The following is a 25,244-nucleotide window of genomic DNA, read 5'->3' as shown; positions in this document are numbered from 1 at the left end:
ATTGAATGGCTCATATTTCCCTGTTTCTTTGTGTATCTGGTGATTTTTTGGTGAATTTTTAGATTCAAACTTTGTATGTCTTGTGATTTTGTGGTTTTTAAAAAATTCAAACCAGGCTGGGTGTGATGGCTCACATTTTGGAGCCATTGCACTTTGTGAGCCTCCTAGCACTTTGGGAGGCTAAGGCAAGTGGATCACTTGGGCCCAGCAGTTTGAGACCAGTCTGGGAAACTAAGGGAGACCATGTCTGTACAAAAAGTAAAAAATAATAAAAATTCAAACCAGACATTTGAATCTAATAATGTGATAACTTTGAAAATCAGATTCTTCCCCTTGCCCAGGGTTTGCCGTTTTTTGTTCTTATTTTTTATTTTTATAGTCTGGCTCCATGCCAAGGATCACCCTGAGTTGCACACTTAAGGTCTTCTCAGGTTTTCCTCAGCCTATGCCTTTCCCTGGGCATGCACAATGACTTTCTAACTTACCCTTGATATGGAGTTGGTTTTGAATGTTCTATTCTTTAATGTCTGGATCCCAAAAACGGAAAAGAGAAGAATAAAGTGAGAGGTAGGGGAAGGATAACAGCCCTTTAAATCCCAAGGACATTACTTCAGCTGAAGGACGATGGTCTTGCAACAATGGAGGAGATGCAACAATGGCTGCTCACCTCAGTGTCTGCATCCCCACGATCAGAAGCAGCAATCAGCAATCACCACACAGATCCCTGATATTTGAAAGACATGGTATTTATTCCCCACATGGCTCCCATAAGCTACATGCAAGCTGCTTCACAAACATGTGCATGGATCCCAGCCATGAGGCTAATGAGTAGGGGATGCATAGCTATTGAGATAAAAGCTGAAATTGTCCAAAATTAACTGCAATTTACTGTCCAAGCCTTTCCCTGGAAGTTGCAGGCCTTCTTCAATAGACTCTAGAGTTCCAAAGTAGTACATCTGACAGATTCTGCCCATGTAATTGTTGTCTATATGGGGACAGGGGAGAAATAGTTTCCTATGGTTCTCTTCCACCTTCCAAGAATCTTTTTTTTTTTCTGATCCAGAAGAAACAGTTGAGAAACTGTGTTGCTGGCCATCTCTCAGGAAGGAGACAGAGGCAAGGTCCAGGGCCTGTACAATGTGTGTGTGTGTGTGTGTGTGTGTGTGTGTGTGTGTGTGTGTGTGTAGGGACAGGACTATCTAGTCACCTTTCTATACATCAAGCAGGGAGCTTGAATTGCTACACCCTCAAGTTAAAGATGAATCTCTTGTAGTGACCCAATCAATGACTCCAAGAGAGAGACTGGAAAGTCTTATTAATGACAAATGGCATGTTCTTATGAAACACGCTTTTAGTTATTTTAATTCAATAAGGGATAACTCTATCTAAAGTTAACAGGGGCATCAAAAAGTTACAAAACAGTATTTTCATTCAATATAACCCTGTATGTTGAGGCGTCATGGTGCTTTTAGCTTGCAAAAAAGAAACAAAATGGATAAACTAAGCTCCAATTAAGAAAAGAGATACTGTATTTGGAGCCTCCAGTTTCTATGAGATTCTAACCATTCAGTAAATGCTTCAGTTTTTGTCATTCTCACTATTACAGAGCAGAAGTATCTTAACACTTTCCTGACAGAAAAGGGCTGAATGGAAGCTTTGGTTACTAAGCTAATATCTGGAGAGGAGAAAAGAATGAGAATGGTTCCTTTATCTTTTTTTTTTTTTTCAACTCAAAGATGAAAGATCATGGCAGAAACACTAAAACAGAACCTCTTATTCTCCTATGCCAGAAAAAATATTTGATTTGTGGTGAGACTTTCTACCAATTCCTTCCAATTCAGTATTTTCTCTATCTTACGTAGGAAAGCATTACAAATCAGTATTAAAAGCAAGATAAATACTTTAGGTATGATTTGGTCAGGTCTTAACTAGGTACCGAGGATGGAATCTCAGATAACTCTGAGTCCTAGGACTTCATGTAGCCCATTTCTTTGAATGCTTTTTCTTCCTTCATTAAAGCTTTTTGCTCCTTTTATGTGATTGGCAAAAGCAATAAGGGACAAGCAGCCTTTCTCCCTTTTCACTGACCAATTACGCAGTTATCAACATACGATTAAAAATTTCTTTCCACACTCCTGTAATCCCAGCACTTTGGGAGCCCAAGGTGGGTGGATCACCTAAGGTCAGGAATTTGAGACCAACCTGGCCAATGTGGTGAAACTCCGTCTCTACTAAAAATACAAAAATTAAGCCAGGCATGGTGCATATGCCTGTCATCCCAGCTACTCAGGAGGCTGATGAGGCAGGAGAATCGCTTGAACCGGGGAGATGCAGGTTGCAGTGAGCCAAGATCCCACCACTGCACTCCAGCCTGGGTGGTAAGAGCAAAACACTGCCTCAAAAAAAAAAAAAAAAAATTCTTTCCAAATTTCCTCATAAAGAACACACACACATAATTTAAACTGATATTCCTGATATGTCTAGTGAGACCACTGCAAGTTAATAATGAGAAAATAAGATTTTCAAGTTAGAAAATTCTAATTCTACTTGTTACTACTGTGCTACTCAAAGTCTTAATTTCTTCATTTTCCATCTTTAAAATTAGAAAAAGCGAGGTTTGAAATATTTTAAGTGGTATTTCATATCAAACCAGGCTATCAAAGAGGGTAAAATAGGGCCAGGCATGGTGGCTCACGCCTGTAATCCCAGCACTTTGGGAGGTTGAGGCGGGTGGATCATGAGGTCAGGAGTTCAAGACCAGCCTGGCCAAGATGGTGAAACCCCGTCTCTACTAAAAATACAGAAATTAGCTGGGCATGGTGGCACACACCTGTAGTCCCAGCTACTTGGGAGGCTGAGGCAGGAGAATTGCTTGAACCTGGGAGGCAGAGGTTGTGGTGAGCCGAGATCATGCCATTGCACTCCAGCCTGGGTGACAAAAGCGAAACTCCATCTAAAAAAAAAAAAAAAAAAAAAAAAAATCACAAAGAGGGTAAAATAAACCTTAGGATCATGTTGAGTATTATTATCAGCACTTGTTTGAGACTAGCAAGTGACAAATTGTTGGCATTCCTATTTTATCAGAATTTAAGAGTTGGTTAAGACAAAAATTCACTTCACTGACATTAGAAAGTTTAGGGCTCTTGGGTCTAAACCTTCTACAAGTTGAAAAATCACTTGTTGAACCAATTCAAAGTTCTAATGTTTAGAAGGGCACAGGCATAGCCGGCCAAGGAGGCCACTGCCAAAACCAGTTAGTAAACAGGTATCTCAGGTTCAAATGTTATAGGTGGGCTGGGTGTGGTGGCTCATGCCTGTAATCCCAGCACTTTGGGAGGCCGAGATGGGCGGATCACTTGAGGCCAGAAGTTTGAGATCAGCCTGGCCAACATGGTGAGGCTGTCTCTACTAAAAATACAAAAAAAGTAGCTGGGCATGGTGGTGCACGCCTGTAATCCCAGCTACTTGGGAGTCTGAGGGAGGAGAATCGCCTGAACCTGGAAGACAGAGGTTGCAGTGAGCTGAGGTAGCACCACTGCACTCTAGCCTGGGCGACAGAGTTTGACTGTCTCAAAAAAAAAAAAAAAAGTTATAGATGAACAGTGAGTTCACATTCGTTAAAGTGGTCATTTCCTACATTACCTGTTCAGCTATTGAGGTACCTTAAGTCTTTCCTTTAGGGGAATTTTCTACATCCAATTTTACATAACTCTGTACTAACATAATTAAAGTCAGAAAGCATATGCCATATGCTGCCAGATATCCTCTTAGAGACATTAGTAACTCTCATCAGTTGTCATGTATGTACATGAAGGTATATATTTTCTAATGTTTTTCTTTCTTAAAGATTTGCACAGTTTCGAATTGTTCTTGGAGATTTTAATTTTGCTAGTATTCAGCAAGCCAATCCTATCTTGGGACCCATTTACTTCATCACTTTCATCTTTTTTGTGTTCTTTGTCTTGCTGGTAAGAATGATAATATATATTCCTTACATTTCTTACTTTTTAGAATAAAAAATAAAATTACTCATTTAGAATAAACTATTATTTCTGTTCAGCTGTCAGAGTACTTTACATTTATTAAGAGTTGTGTGGATCCCTAGTAATCCAGGTTCACTAGTCCAGTGACTGTTTTCAAGTTGGAGAATGTAATCACAGTAGTTAATTTCTGGGTGTTTTAGATGGGAATGTGCTAAATCCCTCACATAAATAATTGGAATGTCCCAAGTCTCTTCAGGCTGGGACAATGCATGCCACAAGTCATGAATGTGGCCATTAATATTCTGCCCATATTGCAATGGCTTTTGGCCCTTACAGCTAAACACTTACCAAGTTGTGGTTTTCAGGAGTTATCAGGATGGATCTCTCACATGCACTCAGAACAAGTCTATTTGGGCTCCCTAACCAAGGAACCTTGCCTTTCTAGTCAAGGCATTGTACTGTCCTCCATGAAAACATTTTTTGTCAGGCATGGAAGTTATCCCCTGTTGACAGACAAGAGTCTTAGAGTGACAGAGCTGGGCCACAGTGAAAGGTGGGCTGGTAGGGTAAGAACATCCTTTCTACATTTGTGTTATCTGGACATTAGTAGTTGCAGGAGCTGTAGTAAGACTGTAAATTTAAACAGCTTCATAGAATTAAAAAACAACAGTAACAACAAACATCCTTGGCTGGACACAGTGGCTCACACCTACAATCCTAGCACTTTGGGAGGCAGAGGCAGGCAGATCGCTTGAGCTCAGGAGTTCAAGACCAGCCTGGGCAACATGACGAAATGCTGTCTCTACTAAAAATACAAAAATTAGCTAGGCGTGGTGATGTACACCTATAATACCAGCTACTTGGGTGGCTGAGGCATGAGAATCGCTTGAAGCTGGGAGTGGGAGGCTGCAATGAGCTGAGATCGCATAACTGCACTGGGCAACAGGGTGGGACCCTGTCTCAAAAACAAACAAACAAAAAACGCCCTTATGAACACATAATTACATCATTCTAAATTTTCTTCCATTATGTAATATTAATTTGTGTATATATAACCAGTTCATATGCATTCTTTTACATTCTGCTTTACTCATTTGCCATAAACATATTTGCCCATACCCACACACTACACATTTTCTATTCTACTTTATTGTCTGCATAGTCATCTCCCCATTTTTGAGCATATGGGTTACTTTTAAAATTTGATTTTTTTTGTTTTTCCTGTTTTTTTTTTTTTTTTTTTTTTGAGACGGAGTCTTGCTCTGTCACCCGGGCTGGAGTGCAGTGGTGCGATCTCACTCGGCTCACTGCAACCTCCACCTCCTGGATTCGAGAGATTCTCCTGCCTCCACCTCCCAAGTAGCTGGGGCTACAGGTGTGCACCACCACGCCTGGATAATTTTTGTATTTTTAGTAGAGACAGGATTTTGCCATGTTGGCCAGGCTGATCTTGAACTCCTGTCCTCAAGTGATTCACTCACCTTGGCCTCCTGGGTGCTGGGATTACAGGCGTGAGCCACTGCGCCTGGCCTACTTTTAAAATTTAAATATAATTTTACAAACCCAAAACTTGTTAGTTTAAAAGTCACTAACATTTAAACTAAATTTTTATTGAAATAATTATTTGAATACTTATCCCTAGAATATGTTCTTGGCAATTATTAATGATACCTATTCTGAAGTGAAAGCTGATTATTCAATAGGCAGAAGGCCAGATTTTGAACTTGGTAAAATGATTAAACAGGTAAGTCAAATTTCTTTCCTAATTAGAATTCTAAGACAAATCTCATATAGTTTATCTTCTTGTAGTTTGAATACCACTTAATCCCAAGTGGTCATGCTCTCCCCACTCCCACCCCATCCCACCCCCAGGGCTTGTTTTGTGTTTTGATCCAGTGTTACTCATATTCACATTATTTCATTATTACAGAAGTGAGATATGCTCTCTGACTTCAAAAATGTAGCCAAAATTATTTCAGAGTTCAATATATCAAATAGTTATTGAGTGATTTCCTAAATGCAAAGCACTGTTGAGTATTATAATAAAACCCTCTCTTCCTTCCAGAAAGTTTATGCTCTGGATGCTGTTAAATTTCTATCAACAATCTAAACTCAGAACTCCATGTGTCTTGTCTTCCTCACTTTCCTGTTTCTGTTCATGGCAACACTATCCTCTCAAGTCACTCCTGGCTCAAAAACCTTGAAAAGAATTTGTTTCCTTGTCCCTTATGTAGTCTATTGTCACAGCATATGTATAGTTTATCTCTGTAGTTCTTGCTTACATTTGTGGAATACTTTAAATTCTAACTGCCACTAGATGAGGCTTTCAGTACTTTTCACCCAGCCTTCACTATGGTAACATTTCCTGACTATTCTAGCCTCTTCCCTGTGCCAGTCCAGATGTGATTATCAGTTTCCCTAGGCCTGTCAAGTCTGAATTCCTTACCTGAATATTCCAAACCCTCAAGTCTCACAGTCCTAACCTATCTTCATTAACTATAATTTTACTATAGTTTCTACCTTTCTGTCTCTATTTACAACATTGTATGTCCCGGCTAATTTGTTTTGTAACGCTTGTTCTCACTCTCTCCTCTGAGCCTCTGCTCAAGTCATTCTCTGACCCCTGAAATATTCCTACAGCTCTTCTCTCTTGCTACCACTCTATTCTTCTTCAAAAAGTGGAATCTGTCCTGTCCTCTTCTCAATATCTACCTCAGTTTGAGCTGTAGCAGAGTTATATGTGTACCAGTCACATCTCCCCTGCCAGTTTGGCCATCTCTGCATACCCCATGTTTCTAAAGCATAGCACTTCACAGAGAAGAGGTCCTAGTAGCTGCAGGGTTAGTGGGGTTTACGAACTTTGTCCAAGACCAAAAAAACCGTTAAGCTATCCAATTAGTTTGCTTTTTTTCCACATCTTTTATCACTTGAATATGATGTTGGTTATATTCATTAAAAGTGTTAACATCCTTAAGGCAATACATGTTAACGCTTTTTTTTTTTTTTTTGAGACGGAGTCTTCGCTCTTTCACCCAGTCTGGAGTGCAGTGGCGCGATCTCGGTCACTGCAAGCTCCGCCTCCCGGGTTCACGCCATTCTCCTGCCTCAGCCTCCCGAGTAGCTGGGACTACAGGCACTCGCCACCACGCCCGGCTAATTTTTGTATTTTTTAGTAGAGACGGGGTTTCACCTTGTTAGCCAGGATGGTCTCGATCTCCTGACCTCGTGATCCACCTGCCTCGGCCTCCCAAAGTGCTGGGATTATAGGTGTGAGCCACCGTGCCCGGCATGTTAATGCTTTTTAAAGATTTTTGCTTTTTCCAAGTTCCAGAGTAATGCCCCCAACAGAAGAACCCCTTTTGGGTTTTCACCAGCAGGCGTAAACCATATGTAGCAATGAGGTGAAAGAAGGATAATCATAGTATTTACCTCCACAGTCCTTTAGGGTAGCAATCCAGAGGGACAAGCATTCCATATTTATTTTACTTTGATAAAACATTAATAATCAAGGATATATTTTAATGAATTTTCAAACTATTTTAAATTATGTCCAGAGTTACAAAAATGTTCTCGAGAAATTCAGATTGAAGAAAGCTCAAAAAGATGAAGACAAGAAAACGTAAGATGACTTCTCTCAAATGTTTAACTTAACATTTTAAAGTTCTACATTATATGAGAACCTTATAAGGTTGTTGTTTTTTTTTTTTAAATAGAGACGGGGTTTCACCATGTTGGTCAGACTGGTCTCAAACTCCTGACCTCAGGTGACCCCAAAGTGTTGGGATTACAGGCGTGAGCCACCGTGCCTGGCCATGAGTAAGGTTTTAATTGCAAAACAACCATCAACCTATGTGGCGATTCTAAATACACCCAGTACACCCAGGAGTGCCTCCTAATTTCTGAGGACATCATGAAATTCTAGCTAATTTAAAATTAATATAATGCCTGCCATCCTACTCAGAAAAAGCTGTAAGAGAAAGCTGGAGGGGACAATAAAATCCCTCTAAAAAGGTTAGAAACAATTTTAGTCTAAATTAAATGCATTTATTTGGCTACAAAAATAAAAACATTTACACACAATACTTATGGACAATACTTATACTTACACTGTATTTACACTTGTATTTATTAAATGACTTTGGTGTCAAAATACTTCCCAAACCCAGAACTCTGGCAGTGGAACATAAACATTTTTTTCACAGTTAATGACATATGATACTCTGAAGAACTTGTTAATGATCATATTTTCCAAATAATTAGCATTATCAGGAAGAAATTATTCAGATCCTTACTACAGATCCGATTGTACTTTATGGTGGCATTTCCTTTTTTATTGTCATTTGTCTCTGATTTTTATTTTATATTCTCAGTAGCAAAGGCATCGGAGATTTGGCTGAACAAGCCAGAAGAGAAGGCTTTGACAAAAATGTAAGATTTTAATTTTTTTCATAAACACAAGTGGTAGCTGTATTAGAAATATGCTCACAAAAATGCTCTGGTTAAGAATTGAAATGATTTGCTGTTTTTCAGAATAGTAATTGTCATCTCCAAATAAATCTCGCAGAATCTAGATCCTTTCATGTTTAGGACAAACCATTTGGATTTCAGATGCTTCCTCTCTCCTACCTGTACTCTCAGCCAGATACCTAATCCTACAGGTGTACACTCACTGTGTGAATATCACACTGGGTATTCATAGTGAGTATACTCTATGGAGATGATTTGATAACTTTTCTCTTGTAATCACTAATGTGATGAATTACTTTAACAATTTTGTATTTCAAAAATTGTAATATGTAACATATATCTGACAATAGCAGAATTTAAGGAACATCTATGTTCCTTAAATATACTATTACCACTACCACTTAAAAAAAAAAAAGTGAACCATTGCTCTACTTCTGGTCACCACCTCTCCCCTCCAAACACTCAGAAAGAAGGCAGCAGGGTCAGGAGAATCTAATAAGCAAGCAAATAAATATTGAAGTTCTCCTTTTCGGATAAAGGAATTATACAAATGGAAAGGCTGAAGGTGAACTTTGTGGTGCTGGATTGGAATCTAGATCTATTTGCGTACATACATGTATTTTCTAGCTCTGTCCAATCCACTATGAGGGCTAGAAGAAATGACACCCTAGTAGCAATGAGCACTAGTACCCAGATCTTGGCTTCCAAATAGCATTCTCCTCTAAAACGAACTGGGGCTCCTTCGAGGTCTCGCTAATTCCAGGGCTGGAAAGTACAGCTGACTCTTGAACAACATGGGTTTGAACGACACAGGTTCACTTAAATGCGTCTCCAAAATCAATCAGATGGTCTTCACAAGGAAATTCTACAATATTTTAAGGAGCAAACAGTTTCAAGCTATTTAAGCCATTCCTCTTTGCCCTAACAAAGAAAAAAAAGAAAATACTCTGGCAAAGAGAAAAGAGAAACTCCCAAATTACATTTATGAAACTACTATATATTGTGCCAAAAACAGAAAATCTCATATATAAATCTTGAAGCAAAAATCCTAAATAAAATATTAGCAGATAGAATCTAACAGCACACAATAATGTATCAAGATTCAGATAGTATTTATTCTAGGCATGAAAAGATGGTTCAAAATTGGGTAATCAACTAATTAACATAATTCATTGCATTAAAAAAGGAAAACTGCATGATCATTTTCCACAAATGCTGGGTATTTTATAAGTTTCAACACCCAATCTTGAGGGGAAAAATAAAAATCAATGATACTTCCTTGATATGATAAAAACATTGATCTTATCCTCTTCACCTTACTTAATAGGAAAACACTGAACATGTCAGGGACAAGACAGTGATGTATTGAAGGGGTAAAGTCAAAACAATTAGATAACAGAACTACATTAGAGGTATTTCTAATTGAAAAAAGTAAAACTGCCTTTACTTATGATTCTCTTCAATTTTCTAGGTATACGATGATCTGAAAAATTACAATAAAAAGATAATTAGGTAAAGTGGTAGGAAAAATAATTTACATAAATGTCATATATGCAAACATCAATTGGTTTGGTAAAAACAGCAACAAAGTAGAAAATGCCCAGCAATTAACAAAATGTTCAAAACCAAGATAAGAAAAAACTTTAAACATTCCTTAAAGACACAAAAATACGGCAGGGCATGGTGGTTCACACCTGTAATCCCAGCACTTTGGGAGACTTGAGGTGGGTGGATCACTTGAGGTCAGGAGTTTGGTGAACATGCTGAAACCCCATCTCTACTAAAAAATACAAAATTAGCTGGGCGTGGTGGTGTGCACCTGTGATCCCAGCTACTTGGGAGGCTGAGGCAGGAGAATTGCTTGAACCCAGGAGGTGGAGGTTGCAGTGAGCCAAGATCATGCCATTGCACTCCAGCCTGGACAACAAGAGCGAAACTGTCTCAAAAAAAAAAAAAAAAAGACACGAAAATACACCTGACCAAATGAGAAAACGTACTACATCTATCAATCACAGCCCACTCAGAAACCACAATATGTATTTCAAATAGAGAAAATATACTACAGTGAATTGGTTACTACACAGGTATTAAAAGACAGAAAAAAGTGAAATGACAACACTGAGGCAACCCATAAATAACGACTGCAGGAAGAGGTTACCACTCCTAGGGCTAAGATTACACAAGGTGGTGTTACTAGAACCTACTATCTTAGAGAAGGGGCTTGTGGAGCTGTTGCTCAGTCCTGTGATGAGAAGGTACCTCACTGCTGCTGCTGATAAAGGTTGAGTATTCTTTATCCAAAATGCTTGGGACCCAGAAGTGTTTTAGAGTTCAGATTTTTTTTGGATGTTGGAATATCTGCATTATATACCTACTGGTTCAGCATTCCTAATTCAAAAATCTGAAATCCAAAATGCTCCAGTGAGCATTTCCTTTGAGAGTCATGGAGGTGCTAAAGTTTTGGATTTTGAACACTTCAGATTTCCGATTAGGGATACTCAATCTGTTACTTCTTGAGTCGGTGTGACGAGGCTGCTTCTGAGTATGCCAAAAGCAGCTAGATACTACAGCTGGAGCCACTGCTGCTGGAGATAACTACCATTGCATAAGCAATGCCAATAGAAACAGAACAAAAAACAAAACAAACCAAAAAAAAAAAAAAAAAAAAAAAAACACGATCTTTCTCCCCTCTATCCTGCAAATACTGGCAGAATCTAACAGGAATCCAGGTATTAAGAGTTTAGGGAATGAAGCTTACAAAGCCTAAAACCCAACATCACAGAGTATAAGAGGGTAAATTTTGAGCTGTAAACAGTTGGTCCATTCCACTCTTGTGGCATACCATTTGCACTTCCATAAAATGACGATTCCAAGCTTCTATCCAGTAAGATCAAACTATCCTTTATACAAATGAAGGTACTTTCACCTGCTCCCTAAAAAGGGAGAAGCAAAGTCCCAAAAGTAATTGTATCCATCTGTGGATATTATGACCTCTTCTAGTTGAACCACAATTCCTTAAGAATACTTTGCAACCTAATGTTTAAACCACAGTTAGCCACCATCAGCATTCCTTAGATAAAGGAGAAAGAAAATATACACATAAAAAGCAAAGAAGGAAATAGGAATAGGGGCTAGTCTTTGTTTCTGTAACAGATTACAAGGCTACAGTTGGATTTGTAACTTCCTTCTCCTACCCATTCCGTATCATTCCCTTTGCCTACAGCCAAGAGCTCAGCCAGCTGCATTAGGATTAACCTTAATTAGTTCAGAATCTGAACTCTCAGTGGTCCTGTCTTTAACGGAATGCTGTGGTTTCCCATTACCTTTTACTTTTGGACATGTAAGTATTAAGAGGCACCCCAGAGAATCCCTTGGGCACAGTCTGCTCTGTGCTAGTTTGTGGCAGTAATCCAATTTCCCCTTGGTAATTCGGATCAATCATCTCAACACATAAATAACCACTTCTTTCCCTGCTGGTTCTGTAGGCATGAGGAATTCCAAATGGTCAGGTGGCAGTCTCAAATTCAGTTTAAGTCAATTGTTGTGCCCCTTGGTGGAAGCATGCTGTCTATGAGGGTCTGTTTCTTTGGGTCTCCCCTGCTACCAATTATTCATCAGTTAAGAGTTGTCAGAAAAACAGAAATCACTTAGGTAGTTTAAAAAGAGGGAGTCTGGTATACAGAATTTGCTTCTGAGATATTACAGGAGTATAAGGGACAATATGAACATGAAGATCACCCAGAGACAACTAACTGCAGGAGGCAGCTACCAAAAGGGAAGGAGGTAGGGCGACCAGGACCTAGGAGCTTGGAGCAAGGGTCACCAAAGAGTTGGTTCTCAGCCTATGAGGAAAGGTACCACTTCCCTCTGAGTGTCAAGGAAGGCTTCACAAAAAGAGTGATGGCTGAGATAGGTTTTTAAAATAAGTTTACTACGCATAGTCTATTCTACCTTTATTACTAACACATCCACTTTATAATTGGCCTGGTCATTTAGAAATGGTTTCAGAGACTACCACTTTAGCACATTAAAAGTATTAGTAAATGAGCCAAACCATGGGTGCTGTAATGTGTCCAAAACAAAACTAGGATTGAAAGCCATCCTTTGCTGCTTCGAATATGTTCGTTTAAGGCTGGGCGTGGTGGCTCGCACCTGTAATCCCAGCACGTTGGGAGGCTGACGCAGGCGGATCACTTGAGACTGTGAGTTCAAGACCAGCCTGGCCAACATGGCGAAACCCATCTCTACTAAAAAAAATACAAAAATTAGCCGGATGTGGTGGTGCACGCCTGTAATCCCAGCTACTCGGGAGGCTGAGGAAGGAGAATCCTTTGAACCGAGAGGGGTGGTTAGCATTCAACTTCCACATTGAATGCTAAGATTGCGCCACTGCACTGCAGCCTGGGTGATAGAGTGCGAGGGTGCAGTGAGCCGAGATCGTGCCACTGCACTCCAGCCTGGGTGACAGAGAGACTGTCACACACACACAAAGAAAAAAAATGTTGGTTTAAAGAAAGGCACTCTCTAAGACAGTTTCTCTGACCAGAAGAGTACACACTTATCAAGCAACCACAGAGTGTATGGCACTAGGCATCACCATCCTCTCTGAGGAAGGTAATCAGAACCCTAATAAAGGGATCCACTTTGCTACCTGGCATTATTGCTGGAGCAGGGAAGTATCATACCAATTTACTGAGAAGGTTTTGAATCACATCTGGGTGCATTGTCTCCTCTTTCTTTACCTTTTTCTAGTGCTATGGTTATTTTCCACAACACACAGGGCCCTTTTTATCTGTAGCTGGGAAAAAGGTATTTGGACACTGTAAGGAAAGCGGGTGGTAGTGAGAACAGTCCACAGGAAGGTTCAGTAACAAATTTTATGGTACAAAGGGCTTGTTTTTGGATACGTAGACAGATTGGAGTACACACATTGACTAACCAATGCAGTAATTACAAAGAGGGGGGTTTGAAGTCATCTGGCTGAGAAGCTGCTGGAAAGGCCAAAAATACCCACAGATACACTTTGAATCTAATTACTAGTTACATTTGCTAAAGAACAGAGGCACAGAAAGAACATCTTAGCTTTGACCACAAGAAAGAAAATAATTTAGATGGAGATGCTAAAGGAAAAAGGCAGTGAAATGTAATTTATAATTTGTTTACAAAGCTTCCCTATCTATGCTAGACAGCAATTACACCAATCAAGTCCTCTGAAGTGACTTTGCTGATGCACAGATCTAAAATCCAGGCAGGGCACAAAGTCGGCAGGGCTCAAAATCTGAGGGCTGGAGAGGAGAACAGCTTAAGATCCTCAACCCTGTGATGCTTGTGTGCCAAAGACTTGAAATAGAGAACTAAAGATTGCAGCCTTTACTTGTCCTCTACCCTGACAGGAGATTCAAAAGGCAGAGCAGATGAAAAAATGGAAAGAGAGGCTTGAGAAAAAGTATTATTCCATGGAATTTCAAGATGACTACCAGCCTGTCACTCACGAACAATTTCGAGAGTAAGCTTATGTTCTAACCAGACTATTACGGGATATCATGACATGGGAATTAAGGACATGAGTTAAACACATTATTTTCCTGAACCCAAAACCTTATTCTATTGGGATGCCTTTATTTAATTTCTATCCAATTTTAAAGTTGCGTATGACTCCATTTGCTTAAAAGGTGAGAAGCTTTTGATTACATCCCTGTATCTCTAAATAACAGAAACTGCCATTTATATTTTATTTGCATAGCATCCTGTTCTCCACACAGCTTTAGAATATTAGATCTGTAACTGGCCACAAGAGGCATGTTTTAGGCGCTTACAATTCTATCTTCCCAAAGCATTTCGCACTAGTAACTTGCTGTCTATACATGAAAGTGTATTACTGACTCATTCTCTACTTCCTTCAAAATTTTCTAGACTCTTTTTATATGCTGTGGAGCTGCAGAAGGAATTACATCAATTTGAAGCTAAATCAAGTGGTGAGAAAGGTTTCAGCTCTATGGTATTGAGACAAGTGGAGGTAAGAATCTGTGATGCAATCATTGAGCATTTCTTATTCATTATTACTTCATAAACTTGTGCCCTTTTCAGGCACACTTTAAAAAGTACTAAACAACCTATCATCAAACTATCCTTAGGGTCAGAACTAAGTGCCTCTGACAGGGACTCACTGTACAATCCATGCATATTATGACAAGCCTCCAGTATACACACACTGGTACAAAGGATTTTATAATGAGGTTTATTATCAAATTCTAGAAAAGTAAAAGTACAAGAAAATGCTTCTAGTTCATGGGGCAGGTCTCCAGTAGTTCAGTAAGTAGATAAAGACAGTTTTCTCATAGTTACAGAGTAGAAAAACTATTGATGCTATCAAGTGCATCAGGTACCATGTTCTGAATTCCTTTGGCCACAGATAAATTAATAAAGGCTTAGGATTCTGGGAAACCATTACATAAGACCAAAGTAAAGTAACCTCCCCTCCATTCTTTAGAATTTGAAGTCTTCTGGAAAAAGCCAAAGTGTAGAACAAACTCCCCAGCCACCTACAGAAATTTCACTAACATCTTCAAACTGGAAATTTACCTAGACCATTTCTAAGGTGTAATGCATTTAAGGTTTCCCAAAAATAAAATACAGAGCAGGGTAGGCGTATCACTGTCATAAGAAGTTATGTTTGGAAAGTGTAAATGAGGATGCTGTAACAGCCTTATTTGGAGGGTTGGAAAGTGCTGGCATTTTGGAAACCGGAGAGAAACTCTTCTAATTTTTCTAGGCTATGTAAGCCCCCCTACGATAGCCATATGTTCTCTTAGCCCAAGCAATATCATTTGACCGTAGCACTCAACTTCCACATTGGTGCTCAACAGTCCCTGAATTTTAAAACTCAAATATAAAGACATTTTTAGATTACTACTCACCTTCCTCAGGACAAGCTCTTCTCTTAAGAGACCGTACATCAAGTGTTCTTAATAGGATAATTCATTGTAACAAGAAATGCTAACTGTTCTCTCTGCGGCTTCTCCCTAGATTTGCACAAGGGAATGAACATGGCCTTTCCCTGTCTTACCATTTCCCAGAGTCATAGCCAGCCAAATAGTTTAGTGACCCTGTTGTTCCCTACCATCGCCCCTGGGTGGGATCATTTAAACGAAGCCTAAGGTGAGGGAACACTTGAGGTCTATTTTTTTTTTTTTTTTTTTTAAGCCCAGTGGAAAAACAAACATACATTTACAATGACTTAGAACTTTCAAGTTCTTTTATTACAAAAGTCTGTACAATGAAGTGCCAGACACAGCAATGCAATTATACTGGTCGACATATATATCTATATATTATTTGTATATAGATATACAGTTTTTATTTGTACCAAAGTAAAACTATCACCAACTGCCTAATTCTACCAGCTACTGCTCAACTATGACACACAATACTGTCACAGAGCATAAGTGCTGCCATGCCACTTTTACATATTCTACTCACAGCCAAACATTAACATTGAATAACATCATGAAGCAGCTGTTAATTCTAAAATGAAACCAGTCAGGCCACTGACTTATAAAAATATGGTACTCATATAGATTTAGCATTATAAAGAAGGAATATATTATTTAAAACATTTAAATAGTGCATATGGACATTTTTGCATGTGGTATATAAAATAAAACATTCATAGAAAATACACAGTGCACATAAAATTAGATGTTTGGATACACTCCTATCTGGAGACTGAAGGAAATTATCTGAAATGTACACTGCATGACGGATTCAAATAAAAATGACAGATCTTTTGGCATTTTCAATTTCACTTTTCTAGGTATACATTATGAATAACCTAGTTGTATCAAAAGGAAACCACACAAAAAGGGCAGGATTTAGTGCTTTTCTTTATTCCCCAACTACACATTCACTACTAGGTTTTCCCTCACCCCCCACCCCCCAAAAAAAGGCATTGCACACACGGGTGAAATGTGAAGTACTAGAACTGCTATTTATTATCAAACTACTTCATGTGCTTACTATGTAATAGTGCCAGAAGTCTGAGGTTCATGCTTCCCTCACCTTATTAAAGGATGTTGCAAAATTCCATTTTTATATGGAACAAATTGTTAATAATAGCTAGTTAAGAAAACCATGCATGAGTCATTGCATGCAAAACATGGGTATAGTCAAAGTGAGACAGTCATCAATCCAAAAAAGCACCAGGAAAAAAAAGTTAACACTTAGATTAAGCCTGACCCAAATCTGCTGTTGTATTGTTAGCACAAATGAAGTCATCATTCTGTAACAATGATTAGCAGAATGATACCAAGACAGTACCTGAAGAAAAGCCATGCAAAGCCAAAGGAAAAAAAGATATGCTAAGAGTATATGACAAGGGGCATACCACTACACATCCTGTAAACAGCTGCTTTAAACAGCATGTGATGACTGACCAAAGGGTGGTCGCTTAAGAGGGCGTTGTTATTGTTGTTTTGGTATGGATTTTGCTGATTAAAACAGGAGGGGAAAAAAAAAGATAACCCCCTGAAGGTACATGTGAAAATGCAGTGGTAGAGCCCTTGTTAAGAACAGATTTACTTTAGGCATAATATTTTGCTGATTTAAGCCCATTGATTGAACACACAAATCTGAGCACCATCAGAGTTCCTACATACTGACATGGCTATTTTCTCACATTATCTGGAGGTGGGTTGGGGAACAGCGCAGATCTGATCCAGACAAATCACACCATTGCCAGCAGATAAACAGTAACTCAGGAAACAGTAACTGAAGTCCCATAGGCAGCATGTGGTATGATTCAGTTCTGTGTGTGATGTGTGGTGTGTGTTTTCAATATACTAAGCAAGGTCACTTTTTGGTCTACCAACTGTTATCTTCATCCGGGAGCTGTGTGACCAGTGAATTGCAAAATTTTACTAACATACTACTTGTGAGAAGGTGTCACTTTGGGAATTAAACAGAAAGGTGTTCCACAGTAGGACTTGAAATCTCAGTTTGATTTTGGTTTTCTAGGAAAACAGAGAACACAGTTGCATATGTGTACTTTTATAGGCTTTTCTTTCAAATTTTCAGTCATTCTGTAAGAAAAAGGCAACAGAAGAATTCAGTATGAAGATTTTCCTCCAATTTTCTTCAGTAATGAGAAACAAAAAGTTGGTAATAACAAAAAGCTTGCATTTCCAAAGTTCTTGAAGTTGAAAGGATAAAATTCTAGTCTTTTGCTAAAAGGATGTATCTGTAGTACAAAACAATGAAGGAAATCATATGTTTGCTAAAGGTGGAGAGGACAGTCTGTGGTTAATATGGAACATCACTTACGCTCCCTTGAGAGGGCCTACTTACTCTCCCATCATTTGTTTTGTTTAGTGGCACCACAACCAAGTATAAAATGAGATTCTCTGAGTGCCTGACAAAACGAATTTAAGTACCAGCCAAGTACACACGATGATAGCTTCAAGGAATACAACTGACTTTATGATATGAATTTTCAAGGAACGTATCTTATATGGATTTTGAAGAATCTTGTTTGCTTATAAGAACTTCAAGAAGCCTAAGCTTGGCTTTAATTTTCTTGTACTCCCTGTACTCCTCAAGCACTGGAACACGATCCTCTTTCTGGGCATTCCTAGGGGAGAAAATAAAATTTGTAATGTTCTAGAGATCATTTGGAAAAAAAGATCCAAAAGTTGTCTTAATATGAGACATACTGTTACTAAATATAAGTTCAAATAAAAAGTTGTTCTGCTAAAAAAAAAAAAAAAAAGGTTATTGAACTAATACCCTCATCCCCAAGGAACACTTCTAAAATTTTTGATGGACTTCTCTACTGATAGATTAAATGATGCTATACTTATAAATCATCAATACAGATTACTGGAGGAAACCCAATATTTTAACCAGGACATCCAGTGCTAGACTCTGCCAGGTCTGTGAGTGTCTATTAAGTGTTGGAGGCTACACTGAGTTATTTAATACATTTAGTTAACTGAGGCTCCAGTGAATTGAGATGTAAAAGTAAACTATCTTACCTGCAACAAGAGTAATTTTCTAACTTTATAGTAATGATCCAATGCAATTCAGTTTAATTGCTAGCTAAAGCATCAAACTATCCTAATTATAAGCAAAATTTTCTTCCAATAATACAATGAAACAGTAGACACTTGAAAAAATGCATTTCTGCACTTCAATTTATTTATTTTGAGACAGAGCCTCGCTCTGTCACCCAGGCTGGAGTGCAGTGACGACATCTCAGCTCACTGCAAGCTCTGCCTCCTGGGTTCACACCATTCTCCTGCCTCAGCCTCTAGAGTAGCTGGAACTACAGGTGCCCGCCACCACACCTGCCTAATTTTTTTTGTATTTTTCGGTAGAGACGGAGTTTCACTGCGTTAGCCAGGATGGTCTTGATCTCCTGACCTCGTGATCCGCCCGCCTTGGCCTCCCAAAGTGCTGGTATTACAGATGTGAGCCACTGCGCCCGGCCCACTTCAGATTTTTTTTAACCATATGTGCCAACCTATATAGGAGACTCATAAAGCAAAGGGAATTAAAGTACAGATATTTTAGAATTTGTAATATTAGCTATCAGCTTGGTAAGATTACCCAGCTACTTAGAAAAATGTTTCTCAGGCCTGAGATAACTGAACCCAAAATTCTGGCCACCATCAGAATTGGAATGTATTTTTCTTAGTTTTTAAAAAGAGCCCTTCCAAGTCAACTGTGTATTACCTAGTTAGATAAAGGCACGTGCCATACTGTATTATAGAAGCCACATGCCTGGCACACTGTTATACACCTTGGAAACGGGCAACCTCAACACGCAGTATGAACACAATGGTCTCAGTATAAAATAAAAAATCCAAACTAGTTGAGGATACCACTCCTGTCATGGGATCCTTTCTAAAATAAGAGGTATCTCATTTCACAACCACTCCCAAAAGGGTAAGGATGTAGAACTGAAGAATATAAAATCACTGCAATACAACCAAGGCTCCCTAGGACAATCTGAAAATAGTTAATCAGATGTTGTTTACACTAGCTGTGACTATTCCTGGCCATTAAAAGCAGGGCCTCAGAGCATAAAGGAATGTGTTAAAATTTTTCAGTGCTAGCATCCTATAGGCACAATTTCTAATCCCATGTATTCCATTATTTCAACATATGGTCAGTTTGTGAGTTAGAGAAGAAAGATGACTCAATTTTGTGATGCTCAACAAACCTTCCATTTTGTTGATAAAATGCTTCTTCAAATTCCCGCAATGTTTTGCGTAGTTTCTTTTTTTCAGCTCTGGCTTTCCAAAGTTGTTCCAATAATTCAGGCCTAGAATTGAAATGGTAAAATACTGAAGGGCACACTTGATTCATTATATTCTTAAGAGAGGTTCTATTTCTGGCTGCTAATTAAAAGCAGCTGGGGAACTCTTAGGTCTACCAATGCCTAAGCTCCACTGCAAACAAATGAAATCAGAATAGCTGAAGGACTCAAGCATCAGTACTTTAAAATCTTCCCAGTGAAGTCAGGGCTCAGAACCAGTGACATACACCATATCATCCAAAGGTAAAGAAGTGGATATAGAACAAAAAGATCAACTCGCAACTAGTTCCTGTACTTTGTTATAAATCAACTGTAGGATTTTATTTGTTTGTTTCCTTTTTTAGAGACAGAGTCTCACTCTGTCGCCCAGGCTGGAACAGCGGTGCGACAGTGGCCTCAACACCCTCCAAACAGAGAATCAAGTGATCCTCTTGCCTCAGCCTCCCAAGTGTCTGGGACTACACGTGCACACCACCACCCCTGGCTAATTTTAAAAAATTTTTTATAAAGTCTGGGTCTCACTGTGCTGCCCAGGCTGGTCTTGAACTCCTGGCCTCAAGGGATCCTCCTGCCTCAGCTTCAAAAAGTGCTGGGATTATAGGCATGAGCCACTGTGCCTGGCCAGATTTTTTTTTAATTTTTTGAAACACAGTAATGTTTTATTTAAAAATAGGAATGACAATAAATATTTGCAAATCACACTTAAAAAGCATGTGTCCTTTGATAAATTCTTGATTCATCTCCTATTAATTCCTCAATGCTCATTTAACATCAAATTTCTTGGCATATACATTTTATTCTAAAAATAGGCTAAAATCACAAATCAGCATACATACATAGAAGCTGCTCGAGAACTTGACAATCGGAGATCCAGAGCCAGTTTTTCTTGATTTTCTTCAACATCAGATTCAGAGTTTTCTAATGAAGACTGTACCTGTACTGCAGTTTTCAAGATATCACCTAACTCAGGGGACAGATTAACACCATCTTCTTCCTCCTCCTAAAAAGATAACCAAACAGAGAATCAAACATGCCTTGTCTTTGAACTTTTCCCTTAGGGAAGGGATCAGATAATTATTTCTTTAAAAGATTACCTTGATTTCTTCAAAAAAATGTGCAGTTTCTCCTTCTATGATTGGCTGTAACATCTGACCCCTTCGCTTGGTGGATGGAGATCCCTATAACAATCAATAATATAAATCGTTTTACATTTTAAGTATTCAAAGTGTCCAGTGAAGCTTCACTTCATTATGTTATGAATCTTCAACTTTATTTTCAAAATCTTAAACATTTGCTTTAAATCTTTTTAGGAACTGCTTACATTTATTTTTGCTTATATTTTTATTTATGCACAAGGAAGATAATTTACGTCTAGAAAAGTCTAAAAGAGCTCATACAACAGATATTTTAAAAATTCTAAATGGGCCAGGCGCGGTGGCTAATGCCTGTAATCCCAGCACTTTGGGAGGCCAAGGCAGGCGGATCACAGGTAAGGAGATCGAGACCATCCTGGCTAACACGGTGAAAGCCCGCCTCTACTAAAAATACAAAAAATTAGCCAGGCGTGGTGGCAAGTGCCTGTAGTTGCGGCTACTCAGGAGGCTGAGGCAGGAGAATCACTTGAATCCCAGGAGGTGGAGGCTGCAGTGAGCCGAGTTGCACCACCACACTCCAGCCTGGGCAACAGACCAAGACTCTGCCTCAAAAAAAAAAAAATTCTAAATGATAAGAACATACATATAGTTTAATTGGAAGCACTTTTCTTTTTAAAAATAGGTGTCAACTTTTTTGGTTTGAGGACCATTCTATACTCTTTTTTAAAAATAACTTTATTAAGATATAATTATATATCATAAAATTCACCCTTTTAAAATGTATAATTTGGTGGTTTTTAGTATATTTACCACCGAATTTGTGCAACCATCTCCACTAATTTCGGAACGTTTCATTACCTCAGAAGAAACTCTGTGCCCATTAGCTGTCACTCATTTGCCTTCTCCCCCTAGCCCTTGGTAACCACTAATCTAAATTCTGTCTCTATGGTCTTGCCTATTCTAAATATTTCATACAAATGGGATCGTATAATATGTGCCCCTTTGTGTCAGGCTTCTCTCATTCAGCTTGTTTCCAAGGTTCACCCACGTTGTGGCATCTATCATTATTTCATTGTTTTTTATGGCTGAAGAGTATTTTGAGTGTACGGGTTACCACAACTTATTTACTCATTCATCTGCTGACATTCGACTCAGCAATCCCATCACTAGGTATATATATCCAAAAGAAAACAAATAATTCTACCAAAAACAACACATGCAGTCACATAGTCATCCACAGCACTATTCACAATAGCAAAGTCATGAAATCAGGTGCCCATCAACAGTGGATTGGATAAAGAAAATGTGGTACATATACACCATGAAATATTATACAGCCATAAAAAAAGAACAAAATCGGCAGGGCATGGTGGCTCATGCCTGTAATCCCAGCACTTTGGAAGACCGAGGCGGGTGGATGACAAGGTCAGGAGTTCAAGACTAGCCTGGCCAAGATGGTGAAACCCTGTCTCTACTAAAAAATTAGTTGGGCATGGTGGTGGGTGCCTGTAATCCCAGCTACTTGGGAGGCTGAGGTGGAGAATTGCTTGAACCTGGGAGGCAGCGGTTGCAGTGAGCTGAGATCGCACCACTGCACTCCAGCCTGGGCGACAGAGCAAGACTCCATCTCAAAAACAAAAACAAAAAAAACCAAAATCATGTCCTTTGGGCTAACATGGATGCAGGTGGAGGCCATTATCCTAAGCAAATTAACAGATGAACAGCAAACCAAATACTGAATATGCTCATCTATAAGTGGGAGCTAAACATCAGGTACTCATGGACATAAAAAAAGGCAACAACAGACAATGTGGACTACTAGAGGGGGAAGGGAGCTGGGGGGACAAGGAATGAAAAACTGTTGTACACGGCTGGGCGCAGTGGCTCATGCTTGTAATCCCAGCACTTTGGGAGGCCGAAGCGGGTGGATCACGAGGTCAGGAGATTGAAACCACGGTGAAACCCCGTCTCTACTAAAAATACAAAAAAAATTAGCCGGGTGTGGTGGCGGGCGCCTGTAGTCCCAGCTACTCGGAGAGGCTGAGGCAGGAGAATGACGTGAACCCGGGAGGCGGAGCTTGCAGTGAGCCGAGACTGCGCCACTGCACTCCAGCCTGGGCGACAGAGCGAGACTCCGTCTCAAAACAAACAAACAAACAAACAAACAAAAAACTGTTGTACACTATGCTCAGTACCTAGGTGACAGGATTATTTGTACCCCAAACCTCAGCATCAAGCAATACACCAAGGTAGTAAAACTGCACATATACCCCTTGAATCTAAAATAAAAGTTAGGGAAAAAAAAAAAAGTCACCAGGCAGTCATCACCTAAAGGAAGCTGCCATGCAAGTAGCTATCTACATAAAAATAGCCTGAAAGCCACAGCAAACCAGAAAGTTCAGTGAATTAATTCATAGGAAATAATGTAAAATGGGCTACATGCTGTTTTCTATTTGAACCCAAGACCAATCTATCTACAGTCATACTATCTAAAGGTTAATTTGGAGACAGCACTTAATATGCATTTAAATACTAAAGTTTTCATTTTTCTTTAAAAATGCACACAAATAACAATAAGCATTATTTCAAGTGACTTTTTCTCATTAAAAAGATTAACTTATTTTACAAGTCAGCTTATATCATTATGCAAATAAAAGGACATCATCATGGCCACCACAAAACTGATGCATTTTCAACGACATGAATTTAAGTGGAAAGAAACTAGACAAGGAGTCTGAATGAGTTTCCCATTCTGCTTCTGTCACTTCAAAGTAGATTAGGCACATCACTCACTGCCTAAGCCTCAGTTTCATCAACTGTGAAATGATGCTATCATATTCTACCTGCTGTGATTTTACTTGTCAGGATTTAATGACATAGGCATACATAAAAATGTTTACAAAAGTGTCTGGGATATACTAACAGACATTATTAGTTTCCTATTTTAAAATCAGTAATCTCACCTTACAATGACAATTATTTCTGTCTTGGCTGTGTATTTCTCCAATATATCACAATAATAATTTTTTTGGGAAGCGTACATCTTGATAAAATGAACTAGAGAATTATTGCTTATTTTACTTACAAGGACAGGAGTGATGCTAGCTCTTGTGAGCATTTGTTTTACAAGCCTGTATCTATCATAGAGAGGTTTAACAATGTGCCTTTCTTCCTTGGTCACCTGAAGCAAGAAAAAAAAGAAATTGTCTGGTCATCACAAATCTAAAATGTCCAAAACATTAAACAATGACTTAATCCCCCAATTTCAAATTTTATATTAAATACATAGGCAATCCCCCAATTGTAGGAAATAATGTTCAAAAAACAGCCCTGAAGAATGTAGGCCACAAAAGTGATTCATGTTCTTTTTTAAGACATAAAATCAAATTTTTTTAGCAAGAGAGATATTACCGGCCTTCCATGTTGACTTTCATAGTAAAGAAGACTTTTCTGAAGAGAAGCTTTCTCTTCTACCAAATGATCTTTGGTCATTTTCTGGAATTAAACAACAAAAAAAAACAAAATAAAAAAATAAAAACTCCACTGGCACCATTAATATTCTCCTCACTCCCACAATGTAAATAATTAGGTAGAAAGGGCAGACCAACAACAGTCTAGCCTAGGCCTTTGCTTGCAGATTTGCAGGCAAAATTTTCAGTCTCCTGTACAATTTGCTCTTATACTAAGTAGGTACCAACCCCTTTGATGGCTTTACATTTTATCTGAATAGATTATGAATACTGGCTTGGGTAAATTACCTAACCTCTTTGTATTCAACATCCTCATCTGTAAAATGGGAATACTTCATTCTACCTTAAAGGGCTCTAATGAGGACTATTTATGAGTTCTACGTAAAGTATTTGCAACACTGCCTACCCAGTACAGAGTAAATACATAACTGCTTGCTATTTCATTTAATGTTGTTGGCATTTTATTGGCATTAAGATGAGTGGGCATGCATGCACATGTGCATACACACATAGGTTTTATAATATAATATTTATTCTAAACCATTAAGAAAATCTGGAAGCAGTATAGTGGAAAGATCCTGGAAAAAGCTCAACAATGTCCATCTGTGACCTCATACTTCTGTGTTACTTTCCCTTCATCTGAGTTGGCACATTCTTTATACTGCAATACTCTTCTCGCAGCTTTTAGTAGTCTAATTAGTAGAGTAATCAATGCTTCCCAAATTCATTTGTCCACAAACAAGCTCCATAGACAAATAAATATGGTAAGTCTTGCATACTCTACTAATTAAAACAAATTTGTCCCCTTCGTTCTATAGCATCAACTATTAACACCTGAATTTGTGTTCCACAGAATACCCTTTAACACTAGATCAAATAATCTCTCTACTTATTCCCAGGACTCATTAATACTACT

At 38.7% G+C, this 25,244-nt stretch overlaps 2 protein-coding genes across 7 annotated transcripts in view; one reads left to right on the top strand and one right to left on the bottom strand.

Moving 5' to 3' along the window:
- PKD2L2 (polycystin 2 like 2, transient receptor potential cation channel) overlaps window positions 1–20,580 on the top strand; it is a 50,411-nt gene extending 29,831 nt beyond the window's left edge. Inside the window, exons 9-15 of one of the 4 annotated variants that reach the window (XM_030828709.1) lie at window positions 3,848–3,968; window positions 5,626–5,727; window positions 7,538–7,602; window positions 8,357–8,411; window positions 13,844–13,956; window positions 14,364–14,466; window positions 20,109–20,580. In XM_030828709.1, the coding sequence (XP_030684569.1) occupies window positions 3,848–3,968; window positions 5,626–5,727; window positions 7,538–7,602; window positions 8,357–8,411; window positions 13,844–13,956; window positions 14,364–14,466; window positions 20,109–20,252 (703 nt within the window). In that variant the 3' untranslated portion in view covers window positions 20,253–20,580. Of the gene's footprint in view, window positions 1–3,847; window positions 3,969–5,625; window positions 5,728–7,537; window positions 7,603–8,356; window positions 8,412–13,843; window positions 13,957–14,363; window positions 14,467–17,522; window positions 18,195–20,108 lie in introns of those variants that run through there. The other 3 variants (XM_030828713.1, XM_030828714.1, XM_003266426.2) reach the window with 3 other exon arrangements.
- The window catches only part of FAM13B (family with sequence similarity 13 member B), a 100,436-nt gene continuing 90,879 nt past the window's right edge, over window positions 15,688–25,244 (bottom strand). For all 3 annotated transcript variants that reach the window (XM_030828706.1, XM_030828705.1, XM_030828707.1), the window contains 6 exons: window positions 24,270–24,353; window positions 23,944–24,039; window positions 20,859–20,942; window positions 20,601–20,764; window positions 19,669–19,770; window positions 15,688–18,075 (listed from right to left, as the gene is read on the bottom strand). In XM_030828706.1, the coding sequence (XP_030684566.1) occupies window positions 17,952–18,075; window positions 19,669–19,770; window positions 20,601–20,764; window positions 20,859–20,942; window positions 23,944–24,039; window positions 24,270–24,353 (654 nt within the window). In that variant the 3' untranslated portion in view covers window positions 15,688–17,951. The remainder of the gene's footprint in view (window positions 18,076–19,668; window positions 19,771–20,600; window positions 20,765–20,858; window positions 20,943–23,943; window positions 24,040–24,269; window positions 24,354–25,244) is intronic.

This window comes from Nomascus leucogenys, chromosome 2 (assembly GCF_006542625.1).
Source record: "Nomascus leucogenys isolate Asia chromosome 2, Asia_NLE_v1, whole genome shotgun sequence".
In the NCBI taxonomy this organism is placed as follows: Eukaryota; Metazoa; Chordata; class Mammalia; order Primates; family Hylobatidae; genus Nomascus; species Nomascus leucogenys.
Note: the sequence above shows the minus strand (reverse complement) of the source record. Positions and strands in the feature narration are given on the sequence as shown.